Source organism: Phaenicophaeus curvirostris, chromosome 3 (genome assembly GCF_032191515.1).
Source record: "Phaenicophaeus curvirostris isolate KB17595 chromosome 3, BPBGC_Pcur_1.0, whole genome shotgun sequence".
Lineage (NCBI taxonomy): Eukaryota > Metazoa > Chordata > Aves > Cuculiformes > Cuculidae > Phaenicophaeus > Phaenicophaeus curvirostris.
In genome coordinates, this window is record NC_091394.1 from 17289133 (window position 1) to 17302944 (window position 13812).

At 55.9% G+C, this 13812-nt stretch overlaps 1 protein-coding gene across 1 annotated transcript; it reads left to right on the forward strand.

Moving 5' to 3' along the window:
• The first annotated feature begins 9793 nt into the window (after positions 1 to 9793).
• LOC138718555 (forkhead box protein J1-like) lies at positions 9794 to 12262 on the forward strand. Its single transcript, XM_069853061.1, has 2 exons — positions 9794 to 10297; positions 11483 to 12262. The coding sequence occupies exons 1-2, from the start codon at positions 9794 to 9796 to the stop codon at positions 12260 to 12262; spliced, it is 1284 nt and encodes a 427-aa protein (XP_069709162.1).
• The last annotated feature ends 1550 nt before the right edge of the window (positions 12263 to 13812 follow it).

Here is a 13812-nt window from a genome sequence, read left to right on the forward strand (position 1 = left end):
CTCCGGTGTGCAGGGAAGGGAAGAACCCCCAGCTGGAGGGTGCCTGTCTCCTTACCTGTGCTGAGGAACCGCTGGCCAGGAGGAAGTCACTCAGCCTCACAATCCGCCCCACCGCCCTCTCACACGCAGCTGTGCTCTGGCAGGTGGTGAAGGGCAGAAGCATCTGGGAGGAGAGAAACTGCTGGTGTGTCCTGGGAGCCGGCACCCGCGCCAGCAGAAGAAGCGCTGCCCATGTCCTGGTGGGACTCACGTAGGTCCCCAGGGCAACACCTGCTCCTTGTCCTGCCCTCCCCAAAACAGAGCCCTGAGCGCCCTCTCCATGGAGGCTGGACTTTGGGACAGGAGCCTGCCTGGGGGTCTGCAGAGGGGAATGGCAGTCCAGCCCCCTGAGAAGCCAGGAGTGCAGGGCTCCAGGGTTGGGGTCCCTGTGTGGGACAGGAAGGTCCCAGTGGGTTGCTGCCCAGCAGATGTGGAGAGGAGAGAACAGGGGACCGCGAGGCAGGGGACGGGCAGCACCAGCTGCCGCTGCTGCGGTGCCTGAGGAGAGGGATCAAAGGCCTCCCGCTGCCTCGGTGCAAGGAGAGCTCTGGGGACAGAGCTGGCCCAGAAGTGCCGCGGGCAAGGCTTTGCTGTGACGCAGCAGTGGGATGCAGAGGGGACATCACATGGACTGCGGGCAGGGGACGCTGGGCTCCCAGAAGAGCGTGATGGGCCACCCTTGGCTGCGTAAGGGAGCTGGGCACCCTCCCTGCAGAGTGCTCTGTGTGTGGTACTGGGCTGGGGACCGTCCCCTTAGGACGGTCCCCTCAGGAAGAGGCCTCGTGAACCCCACTCTTTGCCAATGCCAGACCTGTAAGATTGTCTGCAGTTCCACAAAGAAAGCGGCGGAAGAACGGAGCAGTATCTGCAGCATGGTGTCCACGTCCTCCAGGGCCTGCAAGGAGGACAGAGGGTGGTGGCAATCTTTCTGCAGTCCCTCTCACCCCAGGGACAGATCTGACAGAGCAGCCTGCGGTGCTGGACATGGCCAGACCCGTGGGAAGGGGATGAAGGCTTGAGGGCGGGAAGGCAGAGTTGAGTCCCTGCCCTGCCTTGGCTGTCTCTCAGCAGGCGGTGTCAGGGAGAAGATCAGAGGGACTCGGGGCTCCCGTAGCTCAGCCAGCGCTTACCCTGAAGTAGAGACCTTTGAGAGGGGCCGGCATGTCCATTTGTGGTGGAAGGAAGAAGACGCTGCTGAAACAGACCTGCAAGAGGCGTTTCATTTTCTTGTCCAGCACCATCTGCACTTGGCTGCAAAGCGAGACAGGGCCATGTTGGACACTGGTGCTGGGAGTGGTGCCTCGATGCCTTGGGCAGGTGGACAGGGACCTCTGGAGGAGGGATTGCCAAGAGGGATGGAGGCTGTGCGGGAAGCCCCACCAAGGGGCACCTCCTCTGTCCCTGGCATTGCCTTGGCCCAAGGACATCCTGGCAGGCAAGTCTCCTGCCTCCGTCTGTGGGGAACAGCTGAGACCGGGCGTGGAGCTGCAGGATCCCTCTGCTGTCCGCAGAGTTCCCCTCCTGGCACCACTGGGCTCTGCTGGCATGGGGGATGCTCCCAGAAGGGGACGGGGCCACGGGCTGTTGAGAGGTGCTCGCGGAAGAAGGGGCTGGGCACGTACCTCAAGGCAGCGTCGCAAAGCATGGCTAGCTGCCGCATTGCTGTGTTCAGGTAGTTCTTGGGCTCCTCTTTCACCAGCATCTGCAGAGCACAACCACAACGGTTCCTGGCAGCCGCCAGCAGACCCAGCACCAGGCGGTGGAGCAGGAGGAGACCCTCTGCCTCTGCCCCCAGGGAACCCTCCGCCCCCGCCAGTGCCAGGCTCTCTGCTTGCAGGGCTTCACAGCGGCACCCGAGTCCCCTCGGGGCAGCTCAGTGTCCACGCACGCTTGTCCCTGCCCTCCTCACAGTGTGCCGGTGCCCGGAACATTGACCCCATCCCCAGACCTGCTGCCTGTCACTCACCTCGATATTCTCTCCCAGCTCCAATCTGCGGCAGTAGGCGCTCAGGTCCTGGGGCAAGTCCTGGCACTGGGCAGGTTTGCACAGGGTGCAGAGGGACTGTGGGGAATGCATCGTCTGGGCCTCCTCCTGGCAGCCAGGGACAGAGAGGCAAACGGGGAGCGTGAGAAGGTTGGCACACGGCCAGCAGGACTGGGGTGCTGGGGCTGCAGTGCTGCCCAGGAGAGCCAGGGGAGACGCTCTGTCTGGCCAGCAGCCCCGGCAGCAGAGCCGGCGGCCCCCTCGGGAGACACGGGCACAGCTCCCATGCAAAGGGATGCGAGTACCTTCACTGAGAAGGTTAGAGACCCGAGGATGAGCTGCACGGGTTCTTCTTGCCCTCTGTCCTGAGTCACCAAGCTGGACGCAGCAGAGGAGTCACCTAGCAAAGGAGGAAAGTAGGGAGGGCTGTAGAGAGGGGCTGCAGGTAAACGTGAGGAGAAGAAGGAGCTCTGCCCTCTGTCCAGACCTGTCCCCGCTCCCCTGGCCCAGCTTTCCCGTGGGTGTCTCGTCTGGAGGGTGCCTGGCAGATGGGTTGCAATGCTGGAGCACAGCGTGGAAAACCACCTCCCGCCCTGGGGGAGGCTGTGCTGGGTTCGGCAGGGCACGAAAGGTAAAGGTAAAGCTGCTCCTGGCTCTTTACAATGCACAGCCAACCAGCTGCTCTGGTACGCTGGGGAAATCCTTCAGCGATGAATGTCAGAAGGCTCAGATTTCTGCCAAAGCTTCCTGGCAGCTCGGCACAGCCTTTTCTGCAAACAAATCCTTGGCTTCCACAGAACTGAACGCTGGGATGGGACGTGCCCAAAGGGAACAGTAGGAGGATAGCAATCCAAGGCCCCCAGGAAATGAGCCCTCTGCAGAAGTCCCTGTCCCATCACCAGCTCCAGCACCACCCAGCTCCTCTTTCCTAAATCTGGTGCCGATAACATGGTCACAAAACCACACTGTGATGTGGAAATGAAGAGCTGAGCATGAGTGAGTGTCAGGTGGCTGCAAGGGCAGCAGAACAGCCCCCTTCGATGTTGTGGGAAGGAGACTGATCACATCTACATTCCACCAAGGCCAGCAGCATCCCAGTGATGCTCCTCTGATAAGGTTTCTCCTTCCCATTTCCAGGGGCATTTGCTGAAATGCCCTCGCGTGCCCCTTCAAGCTTGACTAAAATTGAAGACCCACAGCTCCAGGAAAGAGGAAGATTGTGAAGTGGAAGAAGTCTCTGGTCAGGTGAGGCAGGAGATTTGGGGCTGGTGTCTGCATAGGGTCACTTGTGGACCAGACAAGAGCCCGCTCCCAGCCCCAGACACGCACTGCTCATCACCATCCATCAGCTGTGGGTCTTCAGTTTTAGTCAAGTTTTGACTAGTCGAAAATAACAGCCTGGGTTGTTCACTATTGGATCCACAGTTTTTCGATGTTATGGATATTTAAACAATATATGATACCAGGCACATACAACACTTAAAATATGCACATGCATTATCTAATAAGGCTTGCATCAATTGTCTAACAAGCATTTCAAGTCTGGTAAAATATTGTTCTCCATTGCTTTGTGAGTATCGTACTTTGCAGTTTAACAGCAGTCATGATTTTTGTAGTTTCCACGTCCAAAGAGTCACGGACTGGTCAGTTGACCCAAAGCCTCCGTCTCCCTATATGCTACTTTCTGCATGGGGTTCAATTGCTGGCAAACAAACCATCTGAGTAATTCTTGTGCCCTTTGGTATAAAGCGAGGAGGCACACGCAATCCAAGCCATCGTTTGTATTGCTCTCGTAAAGTCGGCATCAGTCAATTCCGGTAAAACCAACAAACTTTGTGACAGGTGATCCTGCAATTAACTGTGCACTAAGCCTGGTTTTGCATTCTCTAAGGCTAATTGTTTAAGCATAAACTTCTCGAGTGGCGATATTGCCCGCCTGCCTATTTAAGGCCTCTTGTAATTTGTCTAGAAATATCATGTAATAAATGCCATTTTGCCAGATTTCTTTTTGATCACACATACAGGTGTGTTCCAAGGACTGTTAGTTGGGACTATATGCCCTTGATCTGTTTGCTCCTCCACGAACTTCTGCAACGCACCCAATTTTTCACTCCTTCATGTTTCCAATGCCTTTTCCCATTGCACTTAACACATCTCCCCCCCACAAGATTAGGGGAACGCCCTTGCCCACTGTTGTTCCTGCGTTTCCTCCCTCTGTTAGGCTGCCCCCCAAAAGAAGTCATGTTTGTTAACCCCCCGTGGGAGTCCTTTTCTTTAGGGAGGCAGAGGGCAAAGGATAAGGCACTCATTGAGGGAGAGGGCATTGAGCCTCTTGGTCCCCAGGCTTTCCAGCACTGAGAAGACGGCAGACCCTCATGGGTCCTGCATGGATCCCACCACTGTCTTCCTCCTCCCCCTGTACCTCCTGCCACAGAAGACAGGAAGGTGGCGTCCTCTCCCTCCCTCCCTCCTCTCCCCATTCACCTCTCCTCCGGAGCATCCCAGGGGAAGGATCCCAGCATACCCATCCCAAGAAAGGACAGAGACGCAGGCACAGACGTCCAGTAGGGCTGAGCAGCAGACCACGGCCACAAAGACCTGACCAGGAGAGTCCCCAGAGGTTTTCCAGCTGTCCCTGCTGGTGTTGCAGACCAGGGCCTCGAGTCCCTGTCCCCCCGATCCCTGTCCCACTCTGCAGGCAACACCAGCCTCATCACAAAGAATTTCTTCCTCATGTCTACTCTAAGTCCTCCCCTTTCAAACCTGAACTCACTCCCACTCGCCCTGTCACCACGTGCCATCCCCAGCTTTATTGTAGCCCCTTCAGGTGCCACAAGGCCACTACGAGGTCTCCCGAGAGCCTTCTCTTCTCCAGGCTGAACAACCCAAACTCTCTCAGCCTGTCCTCGTCGCAGAGGTGCCTCAGCCCCAGTCCGTGCTCCAGCTACAGCCATGGCAGGAGGAGCTGCGTGACAGGAGCTGCTCACATCAGCCGCGTTTGCACCTGGCAGGAGACACGGCTGTGCCCCATCCCCACGCCAGTGCTGAGCCCAGCACCAAGGGCCTTCCTCAGCCTTGCCTTCCTGGGTGGTGAGATGTCCTGTCCTGACACCCAGGACATCCTCCTGTGGCCAGAAGGAAGGACGGAGCCCATCACTTGTCCCACAGGGGCTGCACGTGTTTTTCTCACCTCGCTATTCCCCGCTGTTGGCACAATAAATCTGGACAAGTCTGGTGTCCCACAGGCTCCCAGATCCCATCCGAGGGTGCAGGGGAAGGCTCCTTCAACTCTCACTAAGTGCTGGCACAGCCCTTGCGCTGGCAGACCCCTCAGGGTAGGACACCCACCCCCTGCCCCACGACGCTTCCCCACAGCTGGGACAGACCCCCACCACAACCCCACTAAAACCCCACCCTTTTCAGCAGCAACCACAAGCCATCAGAGATGTCCAACCAACAAGGCTGGGGACATCGAGGACAGTGCCTCTGCTCCCAGCCCCCATCAGCCCCGCCTGCACCCTGCCTCAGCCTCCTCCCTCTCAGGGCAGATGTTCCTGACCGGCACCTCCGGCATCTCCTGCCGGGTACAGCCCAGATCAGGAGGGGCAGTCAGCAAGAAGGCCAAGCACCATGCTCCAGCCAACACCACCAAGAAGCAGGAGGCCTCCCTGCAGGATAATATCCCACTGAAGAAAAAAAAGACAAAGCCAGTGCGCCGGCTGGCCAAACACTAGAGGAGCCTCTGAGAGGTGAATCTGGACAAGGACGGAGCGGCGGTGGGCAGTGCTGGGACACAGAGAGATCCAAAGGCCGGTGCCTGCACTCACCCTCTCCAGCCCCAGCCCTCTCCCAGATCCCTGTTCCTTGTTTAATTCAGTAACAGGATTGTGTGTTCACTTGCCAGCACCTCTCTGCTTGCAGAACTATTTGCAGTGGGAGAGGGGGATGAGGGTGTTAACGCAGCCCCTGCCCAGCCCATGGTGACTGAGCTGGGCTTGGGACTGACACTGAGAGGTTGGGGAGACGGGGCATCACTCCAGGTGCTGAATACCCCTGGGAGCCCAGTTTTTACCACAGATTGCCTTTTTTTTTTTTTTTTGTGTGTGTGTGAGTGTGTGTGTTTTCTAAGTCCTCCTCTTGCAAAGCTCGTGTCCTGCAAAGACAGCTGTGCCAAGGTCCTGACCTTGCCTCCCAAACGGACAAGAGGGTGGAGAAACTCCAGAAGCTGTGGAGTTGGACAGCCAGGGGCCTCCCAAAAGGTTCTCCTGGAGCTCTGCAGAGAAGCAGCAGCTCTCCCACCAGCGTGCGCAGCCTAAGGGCTCCCTTCCACACGCATGTTCCTTGGCTTTCCCCAAGCTTGCTGCCCCCTGCTAGCAGAGGAGATTCCAGGGAAACAAGGGCTGTCTTTGCTCAGCACTTGGAGCTGCTTCTCTCCACTCAGCTGAGGCACAAAGGCTGCAGCCCTCCTCCATCATGCAAACCTTGTGTGCCTGTCCCACAGGTCCCCCAGACATCGTGTGCAGGGAATTCCTTGGGAAGGACCAAAGGCTGGGGAAAGGAATGGATCTAGGTGGATGGGGGTGGGAAGCAGGGTGGAAAAGAGGAGCATGGAAATCATACGGTCACCAGTTCATGCAAGTTGGGAAGGACGGGGTGGGTAGTCCTTTAGACCTCAAGCTCCAGCAGTGCCAGTGATGATGTCAGGCCAAGATGCTGGGGGGGTTCATCCAGTGGGGTCTAAAAAGCCTCAAAGGATTGAGGCCTGACATCGCACAGCTTCACATCTTCGCGTTGTCCACTCTAGGAATGATGGTGGCCGTAGCGAAGTGTCTCTCTCCCAGCCACCTTCTCTTTAAATCACTATAAAGAGCTTCCACATAGCAGAAAACGGCAGTTGGCTGCAGTTGTGAGACACGGTGACATCAGGAAAGCAGCTCAATCAGCAGCTGGCGTGAAGAAATCCTTGTGGAAGAAGAGGAGGAGAGCATGGCAGAGGGAGAGGTGTCTCAGCCGGCTTCGTTGTGGGGAATGCAGACCTTGAAAGACATCATATCAGACAATAAAAGCTGATCTCCTATGGCAACTGTTATTTTCAAGTTGGGGGTTGTCACTCGGACGGGATCAGGGGCGGCAGCGGTGGCAGAAAGCCGCGGGGAGCGTTGGACTCTCTGGGGAGGGAGATGGGACGAGCCCATGGGATAGCAGTGCTGAGGGCTGAGCCGTGTGGCTGGAGCGAAGCCGGCTGTCAGGAGCAGTGAGTTTGCACAGGGGATGGTTATTGTTATCACTCTTTTTCTTCTTTGAATTCCCCCGTGCCCCATCCAGACCACGGCAGCGAGGGCTTCTGGGATCTCCCTTAGTGTGGGCACAGGAGCTGGCAGGGGCCGGGTGGTGACCGGCTTAGACCCTGAGGGCTTAGACCCTAAAAACGCAGCCTTGGATCCTAAAATGAGGATTTGGAACCTAAAATCACGTCTTGGGAATTGAGAATGCAGTGAACGTTTCTGCCCTAAAAATGAAGCTCTGCGCCTAAAAGTGAGCTTTGCAAACTAGAAATTAGGCTACATAAATTAGATTTTGACCCGCAGGAAGAGGGTGTTTGACCCAATTACTGACTGTTTGGACCCCCTAAAATTCAACCTCAGACCCATTAAACCCAGCTTCTGACGCATTTCTGAGTAAGAGGCTTGGAATCTGTGGTGTGCTGGAAGCCAGAATGTCTTCCTAGCAGCTCCAATCCCTGTGAACTGTCACCCTCCGGCAGTTCAAGTTTATGGCAGCCAAGTAATGCACAGTCAGACCCAAACCCCTCTGCTTTGTTAAAAAACACCTCCCACAACAGCCTCAACCCTGCGGCTCTAAAATGAAGCTCTGCAGAACAGCTAACCCTTTGTGCCCTTAAGTGATGCTTTGAACCCTCAAACACAGGCTTTTGAACCTCATATTACACTTTGGGCACTGAAATGAGGGTTTCAAAACTAATTATGCTCCTCTGGGGCACAAAACAGAAGACCTGAACCTTAAGGAAAGTGTTTTGGAACCCCATCATTCCCCCCCATGCAACCTAAAAACAAAGCTTTGGCTTCTAAACACAGGATTTCGGGGGCTCAAAAAATGGGGTTGAGAGACTGAAAATGGATCTCTAGAAACAAAAACTTAAGCTGCGGGGCCTAAAACTGGGCTTCAGAGGAGATATCAGAGGACAGTCCTATGGAAAGTCCTTGGAACAATGCACACACCCACGAGCTGGTACCAGTCACTGGGGCTACACAACACTACTGCACAAATAACCAGAATCTCTAAGGGCTTTAGGAGGTGGGGGAGGATCCTACAGCGCATGTACTCACCTGGTGAAGAGGTGACACCAAACCGCAAGGAGAAGACCAGCCTATGTACTCCTAGCACAGGGACAACCTCCCCCCACACTCCTACTGCTCGAGGAGGCCTCAAAATGGCCTCTGGCAGGGCTGCCTTTAGGCTCAAGGCAGAATGGGATCATGGTCATATATGGTCATGTTGGCAGCTGGAGGGTCCCCAGGCAGCACCAGGGTGGGGTCTGTAAGCTGAGCCCCAGCTCCCCTGCACCCTGCCTCAGCCTCCTCCCTCTCAGGGCAGATGTTCCTGCTACAGGAAGCTTTCCAGAAAGTTCTCCTGGAAGTATGCTGGACACTTTAAAGACAGTCCCCTGGAAAGTGCCTTCTCAGATGTTTTGAAGCGTCCTGCAGAGCGTTTGCCGGCTGTCAGGAGCAGTGGGTTTGCACAGGGGATGGTTATTGTTATCGCTCTTTTTCTTCTTTGAATTCCCCTGTGCCCCCATCCAGACCACGGCAGCGAGTGCTTCTGGGATCTCCCTTAGTGTGGGCACAGGAGCTGGCAGGGGCCGGGTGGTGACACTGGGCACCAAGCTTCGGAACAAGGTGTGGCTGCCCTGAAGCTTCTTTTGGGGAGAAAAGCCTGTTCTGTGGGAGCGGGGCAGGTGGTTCTGCTGGCCCCGCCCCCCGCTGACTGTTGGGCGCAGCGTCATTCGAAAGGAGGAACCTCCAGCCCCAGCCGCCCCGCGCAGCCCGTGCAGAGCTCCTCGTCCCCGGCCGGCCTCGGCGGGCTCGCTCCTTGCCCAAAGACACGGGATCGCAGGTTCGTAGCAAAGCAGGGAAGGCAGACACTGCATCCCCAGCCTGGGAGTAACGGAGGGCTGAACGGGCAGCTGGCTCTGCGTGAGGGTGTGCCTGGGGTGGGTCTGCGCGGTCCCCCACCGCGTTGTGTTGGGGTGCCAGGAGCAGGGAGGAGCAGGAATAACGTGGAAGAGAGGGAAGCTGAAGACGTTTTGTCCAGGTCTTTCATCTTGACATTTTGTCCTGCTTAGCAACGTGTGGGAGAAACGCCCACTCTGTTTGGGACGGCAGGGCTGGATGTTGGTTACGTAAGGGGTGGTTTTAGTCGTTGTTGTTTTATTGATTACTTTCTGAATCCAAGACTTGCTGGGCCCACGAGGGTTGGGTGATACTGGGATGTAGGGGTTTGAGTGAATTCTCCCAAGGTTCCGGGCTGGTAGATCATCCAGGGGAGGTGTCACGGCTCTGGTGCGCAGCAGCCCGGGGATGGATCTCACTCAGCGGCACTGGGAGCACCCAGTCCCAGCCTTGCTCACAGGCCAGAGAGCAGCTGCTCCTCAGAGAGCCTCATCCCTTCCCTGTTGTCATTGCAGGATCTGCTCCATCCCCTCCCTCCGCTTCAGACGCACCCCGTGAATGCCAGAGCTGCCGATGAGGCATGGCTGAGGGGTGGCTGAGCCACGAGGAGACAGGGAAGGACAGAGGGCAGGAGGGCAGCAGGAGAGACTTGGACGATGTGGACGACAGCCTGCCCAACCTGACGTGGCTGCTGGACTTCTCCATCATCAGCGCTAGCATGGGCAACTCCTCCTGCTGCCCCAGCAGCCCGGACCCCGACAGCTGTCAGGACATCCCCAGCTTTGCTGCACCGTGCTCACCCCTGGGCACTGACCAACTGTGCATGGAAATGCCCCAAACTCCACGCATGCCCATCTCCTCCTCCAGCTGGATGACGGAGCACCACGTTGTGTCCACGAACCCTCAGCTGACGGCGGGTATTGACTACCAGACCAACCCCTACATCAAACCACCCTATTCTTATGCCACCCTCATCTGCATGGCGATGGAAGCCAGCAAGGAGCCCCACGTCACCCTCTCCGACATCTACAAGTGGATTACCGACAACTTCTGCTACTTCCGTCAAGCTGATCCCGTGTGGCAGGTAGGACATTTGAGAACTCTTGCCCTGCCCCATCTCCCCTTATGGCTGGGAAGGGCCTTTCACAGCTTCCATCGTGTAAGAGAGAGCTCAGGGTCATTTTTGGAGTGGAAAGGTCCCCATTGCGCTGTTGGTCCCTGCATCTCCTCTTGACTCTGGAGTGAAGGTGTCTCTGTCTCCCACTTCAGCTTCCTGTAGCTTGCTGCCCTGCTCCATCTCAGAGGACACTCTCCAGCACGGGTGGCTTTCTAGAATGTGGTGGGGCAGGAGGCACCTGGATTGCTCCTCCCTCTGCTCTAGTTATTCCCAGCCCAAATCCAGAGCGTGCCAGCTATCCTGCACCACTGCTCCCCCAGGCAGGGCTGAGCTAAACCTTTCTTAGCCCCCCGCCCAGGAACTGTCCACCACCTCGCTGGGCAAGTGGGTGTCTGGAGGCTATTGAAGCCCACCAGAGAGAAAGGTAGGGAAGCCCTTGGTCCCTCTCCAGGGCCACAGGTGTTCCCCAGACTCCCCGTGCTGGGAAACTTACGGGAGGGACTCTATGGGAGAAGCTGAGTACCAGAATCTTGACTTTCTCTTGCAAACTCATGGCTGGATATTCACCACACTTTTAATTCAAAGTGTTCATTGACAGAAGGAAGAGATGCAGGAGGTACACAAGGTTCTTGCAGGGAGGAAGGATTAATATATTAACCCACCAGGAAATATGGCTGGAAAAGCAGAAAATCCTCTCTTTCTTTCTTTCTCTTCCCCATAGTCTTCCCCCAACCTCCTTTAAGCAGTGGCTGATGAGGATGCAGTGATTTTACCCGGAGCTCCTCTGGGCCAGAAGGCACCTCTGGGGACACACAGGGCTGGGGTGGGACAGCCCCCGTGCCTCTCCAGTTTTGCCCGTCCGGTTTGTGTCAGCCTGGCAGCAGGCAGACATGTGCCTGTATTTTAGCAAACCGCTTTCCCCGCAACACTAACAGGAGGTGTGGGTCAAGCTGGGGATGCGAGGAGGGCCCTGATGGTGCTGTCCACCATGGTGATGCCACATGTTGCCGCTGGTAATGGGGCCACATGGATGTAAAGACCCTCCTCTTCCTCCTGGCTGCAAAGATGCTTCTCCACCAGCCTCCCCACGCAGATAGTTGCGGCACCAGCCGATGATTGTTCCACCTTGTTTTTTTTTCTCTTTTTTCACAGAACTCCATCCGGCACAACCTCTCCTCAAACAAGCGCTTCATCAAGGTGCCTCGAGAGAAGGACAAGCCAGGGAGAGGTGGCTTTTGGAAGCTTGACCCGCAATACGTTGAGCAGCTCAAGAGCGGTGCCTTCAAAAAGCAGAGGATGCGCCCAGTGCAGATCCACCCAGCCTCCACTGCGAAAGCCCAGCAAGAAGCACAGCGTGGTGCCTCCCTGGCTGCTTCAGCTTGTGCCTCCAATAAAGTCCTCTCTGTCAACCTGGAGTCACAGCTGCTGCTGAAAGAGTTTGAAGAAGGTCTTGGCAACCAGAACTGGAATCCAGTGGATGGCAAAAGAGGGCTCAAGCGCAAGCAGCCCTTGCCCAAGCAAACAGCCAAAGCGTGTCGGCTTTCCAATTCCGCCTTGCTGAGCCAGGAGGAGCAGACCCAGCTGGGATCCCTGAAAGGGGACTCTGACCCCAGCCTGAACAGAGAGGTCTCCACTTTTGGGGATCTGGAGCTCTTATCTCCAGTCAGCCTCAAAACGCTCAACCTGGAGTTGATGGCACAAGGGCACCACTTTGAATGTCCCCAGGGGCCGGAGCAGGTCCTCACTGAGTCCTCCCAGAACAGCCTGAGCCTGGACGAAAGCTTCGTGGCCACTTCTTTCCTGCAGCATCTCTGTGATGAAGGGACAAGCGATCTCTCAAATTCTGCCAATGCGGAGCAGTTGTTTGAAGTCAACGATGCCTCTGTAATAGCGGATGTCAGCAACTGGATCAATCTGGATTCCCTCTTGTAAGAGGCCAGTCACCGATCAAAGCCCACGTGTGCTTTAGCAGGATGCTCCCCCCACGCTACTGGGACTTCCAAGAACTGGATTCTTCACCTCTCCTTCGCTGTAGGTTATTAGAGATAGAGTAGGCATCAGGTAGGAGTGAGCAGAAGCTGTAGTGTCAGTGGTTTGCCTTAGACTTGTTGAGAAGTCAAAGATTGTAGAGAATTTCTGTTTAGTAACAACAGCATTTAGGACCTTTAATGTTAGCCGCAATATTTATTGAGAGAGGTTGTAGCTTATGAATTAATAAAGAAGCCTTTAAAAAATCCCATTATCCTTGTTGCAATTTGTACTCAAATTTGGGGAGGGGGTGGGAGTGTGGAGGTGGGAGAATCATAGAATCATAGAACCACAGAATCGTAGAATACTTTGGGTTAAAGGGACCTTAGAGATCATCTAGTTCCAACTCCCCTGCCATGGGCAGGGACACCTCCCACAAGATCAGGCTGCCCAGGGCCCTGTCCAACCTGGCCTTGAGCACCTGCAGGGATGATGCAGCCACAACTTCCCTGGAAAAGTTCTGCATTTCTTCCCGAGTAAAGCACGAGGCAAGCTGAGAATTGAATATCTTCAGGTCACGCAAGGGGCAGAGCAGGGCCTTGGGCTGTTGCTTTGTCCAGGTGCCACCGCCTGAAGTCCCCTGGGATGCCACCACATTGGTGGGGATAGTGTCCAGTGGGCACAGGGCTACAGGCTCTGGAGTGTGGTGTGGATGTATTTGTCTGTACTGATAAGGCCTCTCTTTATTTGCTGTTCTCATTGTATTTCCCTCTGTTGGGGCCTCCATACGGTGCCAAAGGGCTGCAGAGATTTGTGTGTGATTTCACCTTTTAATGGGATGTTATTTACAATTAAAAAGAATAAATAAGAACAAGACTTTTGCCTCCTTGTTCTCCTCCAGCCCCTCCTTACCCTGTCAGACCCTCTCTCCTGGAGGTGGGGGTCACCCCACCAGCCCAGCCCTGCCTGTACACCCGGCCCGGATACACAGATGCCCTCACGCCGCTCCGCAGCAGCACAGTGATTCCTCATGGGAAAACTGATGCACAAACAGCCAGCTGCGTGACAACGGCTACACGCTCTCTGTGGCACAAGGGTGGCTCTGTCCCGAGGCCTGGGAGCTGCTCCCAGCCCCTGGAGCATCCTTCCCTGTCCCTGCGCGGAGCTCCTGGGCGTGACATGGTGTAAGCACTCGACACTGTCCTTCTGCTCATGCCATGTTCCTACCTGCGTATTCACAGAATCACTAGGTATGGAAAGACCTCCAGGCTCATCTAGTCCAATCATTCCTATCAACCACTAAACCGTGCCCCTCAGCACCTCATCCACCTGCCATTTACATGACTCAATCCCCTCACTGGGCAGCCTCTGCCAGTGCCCAATGACCCTTTCTGTGAAAAATTAGTTGTAGAGAGCAACAAGGTCTCCCCTCAGCCTCCTCTTCTCTATCCCTCCACATGCCCTGTGAAACACAAGTGGCTTTGGAGACCTGGTGGGCACAGGAGTGTGAGCAG

What these genes read in the sequence shown, in the direction of transcription:
- LOC138718555 (XM_069853061.1), top strand. Translation starts at nt 9,794, where the DNA reads ATGGCTGAGGGGTGGCTGAGCCACGAGGAGACAGGGAAGGACAGAGGG. An exon ending in AAGCTGATCCCGTGTGGCAG is followed by an intron (nt 10,298 to 11,482) that starts GTAGGACATTTG and finishes CTTTTTTCACAG; the next exon opens with AACTCCATCCGGCACAACCT.